Raw genomic sequence first — 17,065 nt, forward strand, 5'->3', positions numbered from 1 at the left:
GTCACTGGGCACGGAAATGGGCCCACCTTAACCGTACGGGGTCCTCTAAACAGGGCTGCCAGTTCTATGTGATCATGTCGAGCGTTCCCCAATAGACCAAGCGTACGATTCTGGGCTGCATTTATTGGTTGGCGTGTTAAACAAAGACATACAAGGACATATATATCTCAAGAATATGTGAATCAGGACGGAGCCAAATTTCAAATGCATTGGGTTTAGCGATTGGAATGCGGTGGCAATGTGGAATGGAGAGGGAAGGCATGAGGGCCTGGGTGGGCGACTCATTACGTACCGGAGTGGTGACTGGGATGGGACACAACAAGTCGAGGTGGACCCTGTATTCGATTCTCGTCGGGTTCAATCAACTCAACCGACCAATGCTTATTGGAACTTCTCGTGCATGTATTTCTGNCGACTCGCGAAGATTGCATTCAGACTATGTCTAACACAATATCAGATTTTCATAATCACGCAACTAAATTACTCCAAAGGTCCGCTATAGATTTTTCGTTGCTGTTTTTGTGTTGGGAATAAAGGGTCAGCAGCTGACAACTCAGTTGTTCCAAAAGGGTCTGCTTGGCTTGCTTTCATTGCACTCTCTAGGCCTTGCTTCATCTATGTGCTGCATGCTATTATGAAGTCTCATGTCATAGAATGTTAGAGTCCCTATCCACTATCAGCCAAATAGCATGAAATAGCCGTCAAAGCATTGTTTTCTTTTTCATGATGCTTTTTCTCTAGCCCTTGTAAACAAAATACCATTCACACACATGACGGAGGTAATGCCCGCTTACCATCCACCCTTAAGATCCTGTCAGTGCAGTGGGATGATAAATTGGGTTTATTCTGTACGACAATCAATTTCAGAGACTTCATTCCAATGCCACAAAAAATGTTTGAATCGAATACAAGAGTTTGGCTATAATGGGTGCAATGAAATGAAAATAACCTCTTATGCCAGTCCAATCCATGGAAACTCCACCGGTATGATGAACAAAAGGAACTGATATATCCTAGGGCATATAGGGCAAGGACACTATAGAGTCCCTGTATAGGGTAAAACTCGTGGGGTTGCGTGAAGTGGAATATGTTGGACTGACATGAGGTTGCGTTACGAAGATCTAGGAGTCGTGATATTGTGTGTTGATTTTGTGTGCTGTGGCTGCTGTGGCTGGCCTGGGCTCGTTTCAGCTGACGCTATCCCCTTCCTTTTCCTTTCCGTTCTTGCTTGCCATTGCACGATTTCCAAATACTGTGAAGTGCAATGCCGGGTTTCTCCCCCAAGGTAAGTCCCTGAACGTCCATTCTGATCTCGCTGCATTCGCCTCATGATTGAATGTCTACCTCCTCCCCGTATGTAGCCAGTGGTGATCGATGGGCGCGGCCATTTGTTGGGCCGCCTGGCCTCGATCACGGCCAAGTTCCTGTTGAACGGCAACAAAGTGGTGATCGTCCGCACGGAAGGCATCCAAATGTCGGGCAACTTCTACCGTAACAAGCTGAAGTATCTGAAGTTCTTGCGCTTGCGATGCAACGTCAAGCCCCTACGTGGACCTTTCCATTTCCGCGCTCCCGGAAAGATCTTCTGGCGGACTGTGCGAGGTAATAAGCTCCATCCTGACTTGGGCTCAGCCTCAACCCGGTGGCGTTGAGGCCTTCCAAATCGTGGTCCATAGCCACCAGGTTATTAGGTCCGACTTCTTTTAGGTATGGTGCCTCACAAGACCGAGCGTGGCAAGTTGGCTCTGAAGCGTCTGCAGACCTTCGAGGGCATTCCCTCCCCTTACGACAAGAAGAAGCGCATGGTGATCCCGGCCGCTTTGAAAGTGCTCCGCCTCAAGCCCGGACGCAAGGTGAGATACAGGGCTCAACTCGAGCATTCTGATTCCAGGCCAATGTGATGAGACTCATTTATTCCTTACCTACTATGATCCCACATGGAAATGATTAAATTGAATCCTGAATGACTTGCTCTCCTATCAACCTCAATGGAGAAACATGATAAGGATGGACGGTTAAGTTTTATGCGATTGTACCTTCCAGTTCTGCTCCTTGGGCCGACTCTCGCATGAAGTGGGATGGAAGTACCAGGACGTCGTGGCCACGCTCGAGGCCAAGCGAAAGGTCAAGTCCGAAGCTTATTACAAGAAGGCCAAGACATTGCGCAAAGTGCGCCTGGACACTCAGAAGGAGACTAAGGTGGCCAAGCGGCTCGCAGACTACGAGAAGGTCATCCACAGTTTTGGTCATGCCTAAAGGCTTCAAATAAACACGTCCCCTATGAGTAAAAGTGTCATCCTCGGCTTGTGATTTTCCAACCTAAACCACGCTTGATCTCTTCTTTACCTTAAGCGCAGGGTTTAGAAGGACGGTAATTTAATGAAAGGGATTACATCTGCCAGACTGCAACACCAAGAAGGGCCAGCTGGATTGTGTTTATAAATGAGCAAGACATGTGGTACTTGGGACCGGGAAAGAAGGATGGTTCTATAGAAAGAGTTTTAAATACCTCGCTCACAAACATTTAAAGAACGGCTTTTATTTATTATTTAAGTTTCCTTTTTTCCAAGTTACGGAAAGGCGTGTTTACGATTCTGCACAGGGTCTACATAGGGTGTTGCTTGTCCTTAGTTGATTAAATGTATATTGATATATCACAACCAACCATAAAAGTTCATGGGATGCTTGCAGTTGGCACACAAATGGCCAGGAGGATATAGTCTCAGATCTACACTCTCTGGAGGCCCAAATACGATAGCAGTCGAACGGACCTCCGAGACGTTGGTGAGGAACCTGGCTTAGTGCTAGACTTATTCATTACCTTTTGCAGGATTAGCATTCATAACGCGTATGGTCCAAAGTTTCTCATTGTTACAAATTTACAGGGCATTAGTCATTCCTCAATGAAAAGAACGGATTATAATTACAATTACTTTTGACTGAAGGGGGCCTCCGAGGTCTCAAGCATTGAATCCATAACCAGGGTGAGACCGGGTCTATGAATGGGTACACGGACAAAATATGAAACGGAACGGCGGGAAATTTAAGGCCATGTCTTTTGATCCCAAAAATATTGGCGCGCCCTCTTATCTAGATGACCGTCATACCCAATAGAGGTTCTATTTAAGATCTAAGGATAATCATTGAAAACCAGGGAAGATTTGACGAACATATCCGACTCAAGTGTCTGAGGCATTTCAAACATGCGGATAGATATACAGAACTTTCAAACCCAGTGATACGTTTATGATGAAGACTCTTTACAAATGTATTATTCAGCCGCACCTGGAGTATGCTTCCCCCATCTGGGCCCCGAAGACCGCAACAGGGCTAAATAAGATAGAAAAAGTGCAACGGAGCCTCACAAGAAGCATTGCTGGTGTAGGCGACCCAAGTTATTGGGAAAGACTCCAGTCCCTTGAATTATATAGCATTCAACGAAGATACGAGCGATATCTTATTCTTTACATGTTCATGTGTCTCCACGGTCTTTGCCCCAATCCAGGCGTCGAACACTCTCAGAGTGACAGAAGAGGCATTACGTGTCAAAAATTATAATCTTTGGCAATTTTGATAAAATGTTCTAATTATTTTCATAATCATAAGTATCAATTGTTCATGTATTACCTTCTTTTGGAGTATATATTTTTTCAGATATTTCCCATTTGAAACTGACTTCTTTGCTTGAGCTCAACTAATGATGGAGAATAAAATATAGATAAATGGGGAGAGTTGAAAAATTTGGTTTAACATCCTCAAGCCGAAGGAATATCTCGTTGTGTCAGGGCTTTTAGTTCAACGGAATTTGAATGAGAAGATAAAAATAATAAAGCAAAGTTTCGTAGTGAAGCAGGATTTCCATAATAAGAACCTTTAAAACCACAAACACATTCATTGTTGTTAACAACAAGCACCATTTCCAGCCTTGAGCTTCCTTCTTTAGGATATATGAAATATAAAAAAAAAACTTGTATTAAGATTGCCAAAAAGCTTCAAGTTTCCTCACCTGCCAAGAGAGAAACGACTACTTAAATGCCAATTTGGAGCTTCTCCAGAGTAGTTAATTACAGTACAATCGTAAATTACTTAATTTACAGTACAGTAATCTCGTTACTTGTAATTTCGTTACTAATGCCCTAATCATTAGATCAGGATAACAGGATATTAAAAAGTAAAAAATGTTTTTGGCAATTGAAATCATTAGGGCAAAATTGCACGGGATTTTGCAAGGAGGGACACAAACGAAAATTCATAACAAAATTAAGGTTTAAGTTACTTCTTTATGATCATCTTCTTGTTGATGAAGATAATTGCAGTAGTTTTTTTGGAAACTCACGGAGTTTGTTGGTTCGAATTCCAAGTCGAAGTGACTTGTGATACCAAGTAATATTATCGGCAAATCTTTTTAAGGGCCCAAATCAGCCTCTGACTACGAAATTAAGGAACAAACAAGTAAGACTAGAGACAATTCGACTTTTCAATGAACCAAGTTACGATCCTTCGATTACGATAATCCATAAAAATTCATCCGAAGGATCATTCCCTCGGGGGGTTTGGTTCATAAACCCATTTTAGCTAGACTTCAATGACGAACAGCCTTTGCATTTGAATTCTTTAAAAGGCTCAACCAGTCTAGACGATGGGTTCGTCATGAACAAACACCACGTCTTTCGCTTTCCTCTTCGTCACAACGATCAATTTAACAAGGACGTCTCTATTTATTTTCAATCTGGGCAGGTGGGGGTTTCAAGCTATAATACCATTCAGCATGGCCAATCATTTGTGCCAGAACCCCTTGGCCTGGGACCCACTCGCTCCCGAGGAGCTGCTGGCGCCACCACCCGTCTGAGTTCTTTGTCCTTTATTTTTGGCCGTCTTCTTGTCCCGACGATCGTAGCCCGAGCCACCACCGAGGCGATCCGACACCATTTGAGAATCGGGGTCTTCCGCACCTTCCCCCGAGTGCTGGTGCTGAGCCTTGATTTGCTTGCGGATCATGGACACCTATAAATGAGTAGACCCTACGTTAAATCTGGGCCTGGACGCTCTTGCTTTAGCGCTTACCTGGGCTTCGATGTGATTTTTGTGGTCCACATCGGCTTGTTTCATTTCGTTAGCCCGTTGAACCTGTTCTTCTAGATCTGTGAGGATGTGATCGCACGAGGTGCACCAGGCTTCTAAGGTCGAAAGAACGCCGGGGATGTCATTCTACCAGAAAACAATTTAAAAAAAAAAAACAGGTCAGTCATTATTCAACTCTATATGCACGGACTTGCCGCAATCGAAGGTTTTCAAATTACCCGTTGAATGTCCCGGGCCATGGTGAAGTCCACTTCGAAGTGGAGCAACTGCTGGTCAAGTTTGCCTTGGATGACATTGGCACTGGCACCTTCGATGATCAGATCCTCGAGTTCACGCACTGAGGCCAGGGCCAAGGCCGTCTGAAGACGGGCATAGGGCAAGATCTTGTGGGTGGTGGCCATAGAACACAGGGTGAGCAATCGGAGCTTCTGACTCATGGGCGGACTGAGCGGCGGGAGCTGGTCTTGGCGGTTCTGATAGGCCGAGTAATCGGCGTAAGCGAAGATCTCGAGCAGAGCGTGATAGCCGGCGGCCGACTCCTTCACGTCCTTCATGGCCTGAATATTGGGATGGTCCAAGAGTTCACCGAACACGAACACGTTGGGTGATTCCAGCACTTGTTTGACCAGAGCGATCAAGGCCGCGCCTTTGGCCCCATTGGCCAACAATAGAAAGGATTCGTGGGTGGACAAACTGCTATTGACGGCGGGGCCCGAGGTGGACGTGGCAGTCAGGCCCGATGATGTCGATCCCCCTATCCCAGTGGTCATCATATCACTAGCCGCATTCATGGCGCAAACTGCCCTCCCTGGCCTTCTCGGCCGGGTGAAAAAGAGGCGAAAGAGGGCATAACTGATGTCAAAACTGGCCAGGAACAGAAGGGAACCGGACCGAACCGGACCGATCGGAGAGAAACCGGTCCAGAGGCTGAGACAGACCCTCTGAGGGAAGGAAAGAGGGTTTCGAGGTCGAATGTAGGTGAGCAAGATTGGGTGGTCAGGGGGAAGTTGGCCGCCAACGTGCCAAAAGGTCAACTGTTAATTGCCAGGAGGCGTTATTCTTGGGCGTGGGGGACCAAATTGGGATTGAATGTCAAGTTGTGTTGAGTGTCGCTAGACGGTTTCCCTTGTCCAAGAATCCAAAATCAAGGTCCAAATCTACCAAAAATCAGCTGACATTAAACAGGGTGACTACGCAAAAATGTAGCACCGTGAAGTTTGGACAGTCTTAGATAGTTTCGGATTTGCTTCAATTACTAACTAATCTAAAAACATAAGTCAACGCACAGCTCTAGTTAGATTAGCCGATCATGTAAGGTTTCAATTGAAAGTTGAGAGTATCGATCAAGAGGCTTTCGATCCACGTTAAGGAAACACATCCCAAGGTGGGTATTCATTGTTAGAAGAGCGGTTAATTTTCCCATTACACTACATTTTCTTCCAGGGAAAGCTCAATTGAGATCTATAACATTTCTCTTAAACAGGGGGGCTCTCCCTCGTTGATTTTCAAAGAATGAGACTGAAACACGAAGGAGGCCGGGTTTCGGCTGGACAGCCAAGCATTTCACGCCCTGAGTGAGGCTGCCGCCGACGAAAGCGTTGCGATTCGGGTTTCCAGGTCACTGGGCGGGTTCCGTCTTTTCTGGGTTGGGGTTGGTGGGCGTTTCTGGAACAATCGGGTCCGAGGGTGTCTCGGCTATTTGGCCTAATTCGGGTGGGTCGTCGGCACTCTCGTACAGGTCAGGGAACTGCTTCATGCATCCTTGCATCTGGCTGAACTTGTCCAAACATTCGGCACCTTTGGGGTCTGACTCACTGCAATGTCATGTATGAATTAGAAATCCCCTTCCTATGTCCATGTTTCCCATCCCCCAGGTCTCTTATCTTGTGGTTAATTGGGCGTCTTCGCGTTCTCGTACCTGTAATGGAAGCACTCGAAAGCCTCCCGAAATTCCATCCCACACGGTCCGACGGCCATGCCTCCCAAACACGGGCAGTTCCAGTTGATGGACCCATCAGATTGGACCAAGCCTTGGGGAGCCGTGTCTTCTGACTCAGATGAAAAAGTCACTGACGACGAATTGGGATGGGCGTCCATGGGGTTTAAGAAGATGATCCGATCTTTACCTTTTTCCTCACAATAGGATGCCATGTCGGAGGCTCTAACTGTTCACACTGGGTTTTGTGTTTTATTCGGGATTGCTGAATTAGGGTTCAGCGGCCTTACGTCACAAAATGTGAGCTAAATGTAAACAAAGTCTCTCATAGGGCTTGTCAAGTGAACGCGTTCATGAACAACTGACGTTATTCCATGGAGTACAATCAAAGACAACATGCCCGCCAAAACCGCACTGGACATGCATTGAATTTTAGCATTTATTCCATTTTTACCCGCTTGTCTAGGCAAATATCTTTGAAGTATTAAGCCAATTTGATAGTACATTCACCCAATTACACCAAACCTCTTCATTTTGTTGGGCTTTGTAACGCAGCTCACTCGCACTCATTTAATTATTGAAAATTAAATGGATGGATGGTGCAAGTTGACTGTGATGTTTGTCTTGGTTCTCTCTTCCCAAAATGCCCAAAGTCAGGGTGCCGGACCACATTTTTCCTTCGATTTCCTTCACTTGACATGCCTCATAGGTTGAAAGTGCGGGCAAGTAAAGTCAAAAGAGTAAGCAATCCAAAGTAAAAAGGCAAAAGAGGCCGGAAATTCATACTGAACGGAAATTGTCATTTTCAACTGATTCAGTGTAGTTGTCAAGCAATGAAAATCTTTCTTTGACTTGAGTCTACTTGCTTAACCAAGTCTAATACTGTTTGTCCATCATGACTTTTAAGACATTGTTTCATACCTTCAAGAATCATTAACCCTTCAGGGTCTCAATCTTGACTCCTCAAAGCATTATGATGACATACATTTTGAACAATTATACCAAGATTAAATTCTTGTTTTGGAGCTTGCTGAGAACAGTCGCATTTTAGTTTGCCTCTGTTCTTATCTCCCAGGAATGTCGAACCAAGGTGTGACTTCCTGATAAACGTTATTCTCTATCGATTAGTTGGCGGTGCTCATTTTTAAATTTGTGACAAACTGTTAGAAAGGTTGAGATAGAGACTTTAAGGGCTATTAATATTGTGTTAGGTTAGGTTAGGTTGGGTTAGGTTAGATTAGGTTTGATAAGGTCAGGCTAAGTTTCAAAAAGTAGCACCGCCAACTAATCAGTGGAGAATAACGTTTACCGAGACTTCCTCTGTTGCTCCTTGGTTGTTGTGCACGTGTAGTGTTCGTGTGGGTAAATGATTGGAAATTGCCATTCATTCACTCAATTAGGTTTAGTTTTTCACGGCACTTTGGTAAGACGTAATTACTTTAAAACCTAATAAGTTTATTGCTCGTTTATGTTTAGCTTTAGCAGTTTCTCTCTGATTTGTAGTTTCTAGTTCCAAATTGTTATGTGCAGTTCTTTATTTGATTGTATTGGTCCTTGACAGTTAGAATTTGTTGTTCATGGTGTATTGATTTTATTTTGTGTTCAATCAGTTTGTTGAGCTTATGTCTGTGTTTTTGTGTTGTTTTCCTAGTTTACATATGTTTTTGATTCCTTGTTTTTCTCTGTCCCTTACTCTTGTATACTATCTCCATCTTAGATTTCTATGTTTAGTTTGATGTGAGGTAGTTTATTCCTATTTTGCTTCGTTGTCCTGCATCTCAGGACAATATATCATAGCCTTTTAGTTTTCTTCATACCTTGTTCTCCTGATTTTTCTGCTCATAGATAGTTACTCCTGCATTTATGTTGGAAGCTATTTTTGGAAAAGTCAGCAAAGAGGCTAGACAATTTTTGAACTTGGTCTTGGTGGGGAAGGATCCTTCCGTAGTCAATAAGCCCTTTATCGTTGAGGCTTTAGCTGTCTGGGTCAATCAGACCAGGGTGCTGCTTGAAGAACAGGCCCACTCGCTAGTTGAGAAGTCGATTGATTTGACCAATGTAGAGGTTGAAGTAGTATCTCTTCTTGAAATAGAGAACAGGCAGTTGTAGAAAAACGGTCTGTCCTGTTTACCGGAAGCAGCCTTGTCCTGATGAAGGAAAAGGCTGTCAGTTTGACCACCCTAAATGGTGTCAAAAACTTTTGAAGTTTAGCCTTGAGAAGTACAATAGGAAGGACAATAGGAAGAAGGGATGTTCAAAGGTAGATTGTCCTTTTTTTCACACGTACATGTGCCGTCGGTCTTTGAGACTTGAGACGTGCTTTAATGTATGTTGTTCCTCCGTCCACGAAGAAAGGCGAGAAATAGGATAGCTCAGTTTCGTAGTTTTAGAGCTGACCCTATTCCTATAACCTAATGGGACTGTACAGTGTTCAGAGAAGGTATGAAAGGTATCTGATGCTGTACGTCTTCAAATCATTCATGAGCTTTGTCCCAACCCAGGATTCAGGGTCAATTCTAGTGACCGTAGAGGCTTAATGTGCGTTTTGAGAGCACCTTCAAGACCTCAAGAATCCAGGCTAGTTCGAACAATGAAGTCCACTTCTCTTCTTTCTCGGGCTCCTTCATTGTTTAATTTGCTTTCCTCTAATATTCGTAGGGAATACGTAGGCCTTGTTTCTCCGGTTGCATCGTTCAAGTCAGACTTGGACAAATTTTTAGATAGAATTCCAGATCAACCCTACATTCAAGGACTAGCTCGGTCTGCCAACTCAAATTCGTTGGTAGACCAAACATCATATAAAGTTTGAAGGTAATAAATAGACAAATTATAACCTTTCATTTTAATACCACTGGGGATCACATTCCCAGTAGCGGTTAGAAAAGCCCGTGAAAACACAACCCCCCCCAAAAAGATGCTCATGATTGAAAAATGCTGACACGAAGACTTTAAATGTTGCGCTTGGACTGTTTGAAGCAAAAAAAACTTCTTTAGAGAAGTATGGTCTTGATGGGGGAAAACCACCAATTACTGGTCATCTAAATCTTAGTAAAGGTAACGAGTAACGTCATCATATTTTTTTTCGAGTAACAGTTGTGTAATGAATTATTATTTTTCACCAAAGCAATTGCATCTGTAATTCGTTCCTTTTATTGAGGAACGACTAATGCCCTGACTATTTGGTAGTTGCCGTTTTCCCAACACCATTAGGCATGTGGTACAAACAACACTGGTTAAGAGTCGGTAAAAATGCCAAGACTTCTAGTAACAAGTTTTGTTGCTGTCAAAACAATTTATGTAAAATATCATCTTCTTACACCTCAGATTAGTTCGTTCATTTGTTTGTTTACAATCCGATGGCAGCTCTCTTGCTTGGCCTGCCATGTGATGATGGGTGTCCCAACTTAGGGATATTCCCGCTCCGTCGTCACAACCAACGTGCGACATTAATTATTAACTCACCCACGGGAATGATTACAGGTTCGGCAATTTTATCTGTTAACGCAGCAACGTATGCTGTAATTAAATACTGCAAAGAAGCTTGGACTCGGCTAGCCTGAGTTCAAACATGGATTTGCAGATTGGAAAGCTTATTCTTTACTAATACAATAAAGTAATACAGAAAACTATCAGAGTATTTCATTTAAACAAAATGTTATTAACAGATGCCAACAGCAATCTTAGGTCCGTTTTCCTTAAAAATCCAGGAAGTATTATTGCTCTAACATGATAAGGAAATATGACTTTGGTGCTAAAGGAAGAATGATAGCCAAATTCACATCCTTTATAAGTTTTCAGTCACAATATTCACAACAATGTATTTACTGCTACTCTAAAGAAAAATGAAAAATATCACTTCTTCTTATGCCATCAAAACAGAGAAATATATGTCTTGGCAATTTTTCGATCTGTTTAGATATGAAACGCAGTTTTCAAAGTGGAATCACTAAGCATCTGCAAACTAAATGAGCTTAAAATTTCATATCAATACATAAATAAGAGTATTAATAGTACTGGTTGACTAGGTTTTAATGTACCTTAAGTGGTCTAACACTTGTCTACACACTATGGCAAAAAATATCAATTTTTCTCGGTTGTATTACGGTAAGCCATAATGAGTTAATATTCCTGAAGTATTGACCATTTAGACTGTAAAAGAGGCAGTTTCACAAATAACACCATAATATTTTGTACAAAGAATGGTCGGACAATTATTCAAAAACTTTATCCAAATGACTGGGAAATGTGCTCTGTCCCCACATTCCTTTTACTGAGGAACTTTGAAAGTCCTGCTAGATAGTACTAAATTCCAAATTCTTTTGAGCTAGACAATCTGATGAACAATGTAAGCCGTTAGTATTTTGTAATGATAATTATCAGTTTTCTGTCTCTTATTTAGCCGAAAAATACCTAATCAGCGAGCACAACTTGATTTTTTCGAGAATATGGCTTCAAGACTTGTCTTCAGTAATGACAACTTTAGTCCTAGAAATTGCAAAATGCTCCCTTGCAAATGTAGTTTGACCTAGTTTGACGTAATCGTCATTATCGCTCCTGTAACTAACGCTTTCTAACAAATTGTGTGCGCTTTTTCCCGCCAGCCATGTGGAAGCACTGTCCAGGGGTGAAACCAACAACCAACAACAATCACCTTTGTGTCAACAACAAACAACACAGTTCAAGCAACGCCAACTACTCAACTACTCAGAGCCCAAACAGAAAAGCCTCGTTCATTTCGAGTAAGTAGGCCGACATCCTTACACGAAACCCGCCCCTCAACCGCACCATAACAATTCTGCGAGCCAATCTGATTGTTTGAAGAACACCATGGCGTCGTCGGCCTCATCCTCGGATGAAATGGTCTTTGCCGCCGAAAAGATCACCAAGAAACGTCTGCGGAAATCCAAGACCGAATATCTCGTCAAATGGAAAGGCTGGAGTCCCAAGGTAAAACCATGCAACAACTACGAGGGCCCTAACATGAATGCTTGGATTGATTTTGCATGGAAGCTCTACACTGGAGAGGGATTTAATTGATGACAAACAACGTAGTACACCCACTAAACCAGAGTTACGATGGCTCCCATCCATCTGTTCCCCTCACGACATAAAATAACTGACTGAGTGCCTGTATCTACTTATTGCCTGTGCGTTTTCCTTGCAGTATTCGACATGGGAGCCTGAGGAGAACATACTGGACGCGCGGCTCATAGATCAGTATGAAAAGCGTTTGGCTAACCATGCCACACCCCATGGCACAGACACCCATGTCGGCGGATCAAGTGGCGATACCCCGGCGGATGTTCAGGCCCACAAGCGTGCAGCCAAGGCCAAAGCTAAGAAAGAAAAAGACAAACTGAAAAAAACGTCCATCGCTAAGGAAGGATCCGAGACGCGGAGCTCGAATGCCACCGCAAGTGGACCCAAAGCCCCCGCATTTCTCCTACCCACGCTCAGTGGCCGCACACCTAAAGTCGCCTCGCGGTATGAAGACAAGCCCAACGAGCGGAAGATCAAGACCGAACCACCACCCACCTCTAAGGAGGTAGACAGTACAACGCCTCATCCGAATTCTGCCGAAAAGAGAGTAACCGGGAAACAAGATTTCATCGCGAAAAAGACTGAATCACCCGCGTCCTCTATGGCCAACGACATCTCTGCCTCTGTCGATGCCAAATTCGATCAATCAGCATCAGATTTGGAGCGCGATCTAAAGCTACTTCCCGCTAAAAATGGCCCGGCGGCCGAAGAGGCCACCAAGACTGAACCACCGACCCCTCCCGCCCCTTCGACTCCAGCGCCTCCATTGTCAAACACCCCTAAACGCCCGCCACTCAAACGCAAATGGGGTGAAAAAAAGCCCGCGGAGAGCCGTAAGGGAGTTGTCCATCCCAGTAAGGTTTTGATTCCTAAAACCAAGGGCAACCCAGAGCGAAAGCTCAAACCTGACTCGCCTCAATCAGATGCGGGCATATCAACCGGAGATCAGTCCGAGGACGACGAGGATGACGAAGGGGAAGCCACTATCGAGCTTACAGAATGGATTCCACCAGACTCGTGGGCCTTTTTGAATAAAGTGGTCGTCACTGATGTCACCGTGGATGATTTGACCGTGACTATGCGGGAATGTCGCACACCTGAAGGGTTCTTTAACCACACCTTGAGCCCATTTGCAGACAAGGTTCGTCCTCTGGTGAATGATAAAACTTGCGCTTAATGAAGACCTCTCTCCCTCTCTCCCTGTTTCTCTTATGGCATTATGTTCTACTTCTTTTTGTACCAACAGTTTTCGTCTGATCTGACCTTATTTTTTAAAACAGCTCTCATAACAATATTATATGTCAAAACATGGAAAGTTCCGTTTATGATCACTTTCGAGTCATGGTTATTTGCGAGTTCGGCGAGGGGTGGATAAACGAATATCTGCCCGTTCTACATCCGAGAAGCATGGTGGGTGCAATCAGGTGGTGAAGTTAATGATGCCATCAATCGTCAAAGAGCATTTCCACCATGTCGGGTCGATTGCACTGACTTTCCTCGAGTCTTTGAGGGCTGCCCCATTTGATAAGCGTCGGCACGGCCTTGAGTTGAGTGGACTGGTGGGTGCGGAAAATGCACTGGGGATCTTTCCAAAACTCTCGCGACCCCACACCTACGTACAAGAATACCACTTGCTCGGGTTCTGGCGCCTTGTCCAGACACGCCTGGACCACGGGCTCAGCGGTCACGCAATCCGGACACCAACTTTGATGGGCTAGGGACGGAATATAAAGACATGAAACAGATTGTACCATTTCTTGCGCTCGGTTGATGACACGCACGCACACACTCACACACACACAGTGGTACACCACCCACTTAAGTGACGTGCCATGCCACTTGCGGCAAAGAAAAACCCATTGGGTCGTCTAAATGCAGGGGATGTTGAAATGGGTGTGTGAGCCCATCCAACCCTGATTAGTACTCACTCTTGGGATCCTTGGAACCGGAGAAAAGCACTAGCACCGTTTTTCCGGCAAACTCTCGCTGAATATCGGCTAATTTGGCCTCAAAGGCCTCGAATCCTTCCACCTTGTACTTTTGAACCATGGTGTTCTGTGTGGTGGTAACGAGTCTCGGAGACGTGAGAGGTAAGAACGAACAACTGGGAATGTCAAATGCTCGAAAATCGACCCACCAGACTAACCCAGACCAAGAGAACAGGAGTAAGGCAGGACTGATGGGCAGCCTCTAACTAGTAGTGCCTTGTGCTCGACTTCAGCGACCACTCACCCAAATGACCAAGATCGGAGTAGGGTTTCTGTGAACTGACTTACTCACTGACTGAAAGAATGACTGACTGACTGACGAAAGCTGCTGTTGTTGCTGCTGCTGCTGCTGCTGCTGTCAAACTCGACCTTATCTCGCCCGCCCGCTAATCTCAGCGAAAACTGCATGCAACAAAACCTACACAGGTCATAGAAGAATGTTGTTTAATTGAACGAAGGTAGTGTGCATAATTTTACATGCATACAAAATGAAGTCAACATGAAGCTTAGCGAAGGTGGGCTTCAAACCGTTAATCGTAAATCAATCGCGAGAACTTTTGTCAAGGGTTGAATTATGTCTGACATTGATTTTTGGGACTAGGGCCCGTTTACTGATAAGCACATGGTGGGTTTATTGGCATGTTGAGCAGAAATCAAAAAGGGTGACAAATGAGTCATTGGTTTTCCATTACGTTCGGACGGTTTGATCANGCATGTTGAGCAGAAATCAAAAAGGGTGACAAATGAGTCATTGGTTTTCCATTACGTTCGGACGGTTTGATCAATTTCAAATCCTTGCCCCCCCCGATGATCACGACATTTTGTCTTTCAGGTAATAGTGCTTGTTTGGAAATGGTCCACAATACAACGGCTGCAATGGTCCACATTGGCATCCCAAAGATGTGGATGAGTTTTGGCAACAAGTTTTTTGATTTCGTTACCTGTACTTTTTTTTCTGACCTGATTATCATGAATAGGGATCGAAAAGATACTTTTTTGCGGACTTACTTACCACTATTGTATTAATTTTACTTCACTTTTTAATATACTATTTGATCGACCAACGAATTAAAGTTGGCAGATCTGGTTAACCCTTGAATATAAGTTTGATCGGGAAATTTAATCAAAAACTTGTCCAAGCCTGACTTAAATCCTACAACTGCATCAACGCATACAAACCCCCTACAAATATTTGAGGGCAGCAAATTGAAAAAATTGAACAAGAAAGAAGAGATGTGGACTTCATTGTTCGAACTAGCCTGGATTCTCGAGGGCTTGAAGGCGCTCTCAATACGCACGTTACGCCTCTGTGATCACTGCAATTGACCCTAAATCCTGGGTTGGGACAAAGCTCATGGATGCTTTTGAAGACTTACAGTATCAGATACCTTTCGTGCCTTCTCTGAATACTGTACAATCTCAACCTTTCTAACCTCTCCCAGTACGAGAGCTCTCTCATATCCTCAATGTTCGTAGTAAAACATCTTTGGACCTGCTCAACCTTTTGCAAACCTGCTGAACTCATGTGAGCTCAAATGGGTGAGGCATATTCAAGATATGGTTGAACAATCGACTTGTACAGAGTTAGCATCGTGATGCTGTCTCTGGACTTAGACGTGCGATATATCCAACCACATGTTTGAAAAGCTTTGACAACTTTCAACTGGATATGCTCATCGAACTTTCCATTATTTTGGATGACTGCAAACGGTGGTTATATTTTCTGGTTAAGTGATTGCTCAAATGCCAAGACATCTCGATATCTTTTTCTTTGTCAAAAAAGCAAAAGGAACAACTTTTGTGAAATACACATGTTTAAAAGTAGCTCAGATAAGTGTGTAAGATAACTTAAAGCCCATCAAAAAAGGAGTCAATCAGTATCAAGCATACTCTTAAAGGTTGCGTTTTACGCCGTAAAAGATCGAAAAATGGCCTAATTATGTTTCCAGTTATTTCCAAGAAATGTGATTAACTTTTTCAATGACACGACAAGAAATAACATTTCCCCATTTTCTTTGAGATTTCTTTCCAAGCTAGAGGTAGCAAAAAATGTCGCTTAAAACTTACAAAAGGTGTAAAATTGCCTTTCATTTTACTTAAGTGCCAAAAACTACACGATCCTATCATGTTCCCAAAATATTTGAACGATACACGTGACAGTTTAATTTTCAAAATGGTCACTTTTTGCAATAATTAACTTCTAAGTACTAGCGAGGTTTTTTTTCAACGCTAATAGAATTTTGTCAAAGTTCAAGATTAAGCTTGCTTAAAGTCGCGATTGACAAGTATGGCGTCAAAATTGCGAAATATTTTCTTTAAGTAAGTTTTAAGTTATGTTGCAAGCTATGTTTGGGTTTTTCTACCTGCTTCAGAAACGTGACATATTTTCATTTTTGTTTTAGGCATAGAAAAAGCTTATTATATCTCTTGGCAATTGCTTTAAGATATAGCCGGAGCAATTTGTAGTCAAATTTGATGAAAATGCAATCTTTGAAAACAAGATATCTTATCGTTTGCTCCATGGATTTGAATCAAATTTTAGTAGGAAACGCAACTAAGGTTACTCCCAACATCTATTGAATAAGTTTTTAAAAATATCATCTCTTTGTAGGCTTTAAGTGGATTAATATTCTAATCTTAGCTAGAATCCAAGATGATTTTTTACAAAAGTTGTTTCCTTTGTTTCAATAACAACGAAAATAGTTATTAGAAGGCTTGGCATTTGCAAAAAAAACTTTATCAGTATTGTGAGTAACACCGTGTGCACCTAAATCCTTCATGAATGAGACCTGCTGGATGCCCTTACCTTCATCATCCAATAGTGGAGTGTCTAATGGTGTCAACCCAAAGGTCATTGTAAGAATTTAATTCCATTAAGTGTCTTGTTACTATCAGCAACCCAAGAGTGGATTTGGTCTGGCCATTCCTACCACATACCAATTTTGTATTATAACTGATAGATAACTGACGTTAGATAACTGACATTACTACAACCAAGCTTCTAAAGTGGAACCACAAA

At 43.2% G+C, this 17,065-nt stretch overlaps 5 protein-coding genes and 1 long non-coding RNA gene across 6 annotated transcripts; 3 read left to right on the top strand and 3 right to left on the bottom strand.

The window, feature by feature from the left end:
- Positions 1 to 1,125: 1,125 nt before the first annotated feature.
- On the top strand, positions 1,126 to 2,296 carry LOC131889601 (large ribosomal subunit protein uL13-like). Its single transcript, XM_059238740.1, has 4 exons — positions 1,126 to 1,285; positions 1,362 to 1,602; positions 1,708 to 1,853; positions 2,044 to 2,296. The coding sequence occupies exons 1-4, from the start codon at positions 1,265 to 1,267 to the stop codon at positions 2,254 to 2,256; spliced, it is 621 nt and encodes a 206-aa protein (XP_059094723.1). The 5' UTR covers positions 1,126 to 1,264; the 3' UTR covers positions 2,257 to 2,296.
- A 2,402-nt stretch (positions 2,297 to 4,698) lies between these two features.
- On the bottom strand, positions 4,699 to 6,209 carry LOC131889594 (COP9 signalosome complex subunit 7a-like). Its single transcript, XM_059238733.1, has 3 exons — positions 5,301 to 6,209; positions 5,065 to 5,208; positions 4,699 to 5,004 (listed from the first exon to the last, which is right to left on the bottom strand). The coding sequence occupies exons 1-3, from the start codon at positions 5,871 to 5,873 to the stop codon at positions 4,777 to 4,779; spliced, it is 945 nt and encodes a 314-aa protein (XP_059094716.1). The 5' UTR covers positions 5,874 to 6,209; the 3' UTR covers positions 4,699 to 4,776.
- Positions 6,210 to 6,473: 264 nt separating this feature from the next.
- On the bottom strand, positions 6,474 to 7,470 carry LOC131889605 (mitochondrial intermembrane space import and assembly protein 40-like). Its single transcript, XM_059238744.1, has 2 exons — positions 7,001 to 7,470; positions 6,474 to 6,896 (listed from the first exon to the last, which is right to left on the bottom strand). The coding sequence occupies exons 1-2, from the start codon at positions 7,231 to 7,233 to the stop codon at positions 6,701 to 6,703; spliced, it is 429 nt and encodes a 142-aa protein (XP_059094727.1). The 5' UTR covers positions 7,234 to 7,470; the 3' UTR covers positions 6,474 to 6,700.
- A 4,162-nt stretch (positions 7,471 to 11,632) lies between these two features.
- Positions 11,633 to 13,389, top strand: LOC131889589 (chromobox protein homolog 8-like). Its single transcript, XM_059238726.1, has 2 exons — positions 11,633 to 11,965; positions 12,183 to 13,389. The coding sequence occupies exons 1-2, from the start codon at positions 11,846 to 11,848 to the stop codon at positions 13,233 to 13,235; spliced, it is 1,173 nt and encodes a 390-aa protein (XP_059094709.1). The 5' UTR covers positions 11,633 to 11,845; the 3' UTR covers positions 13,236 to 13,389.
- On the bottom strand, positions 13,353 to 14,344 carry LOC131889606 (thioredoxin domain-containing protein 17-like). The gene is made up of 2 exons (XM_059238745.1): positions 13,987 to 14,344; positions 13,353 to 13,772 (listed from the first exon to the last, which is right to left on the bottom strand). The coding sequence occupies exons 1-2, from the start codon at positions 14,105 to 14,107 to the stop codon at positions 13,504 to 13,506; spliced, it is 390 nt and encodes a 129-aa protein (XP_059094728.1). The 5' UTR covers positions 14,108 to 14,344; the 3' UTR covers positions 13,353 to 13,503.
- Positions 14,345 to 14,471: 127 nt separating this feature from the next.
- LOC131889609 (uncharacterized) lies at positions 14,472 to 15,053 on the top strand. Its single transcript, XR_009374211.1, has 2 exons — positions 14,472 to 14,561; positions 14,879 to 15,053. It is a non-coding gene; the product is annotated as an uncharacterized LOC131889609 (long non-coding RNA).
- The last annotated feature ends 2,012 nt before the right edge of the window (positions 15,054 to 17,065 follow it).

Source organism: Tigriopus californicus, chromosome 10 (genome assembly GCF_007210705.1).
Source record: "Tigriopus californicus strain San Diego chromosome 10, Tcal_SD_v2.1, whole genome shotgun sequence".
Lineage (NCBI taxonomy): Eukaryota > Metazoa > Arthropoda > Copepoda > Harpacticoida > Harpacticidae > Tigriopus > Tigriopus californicus.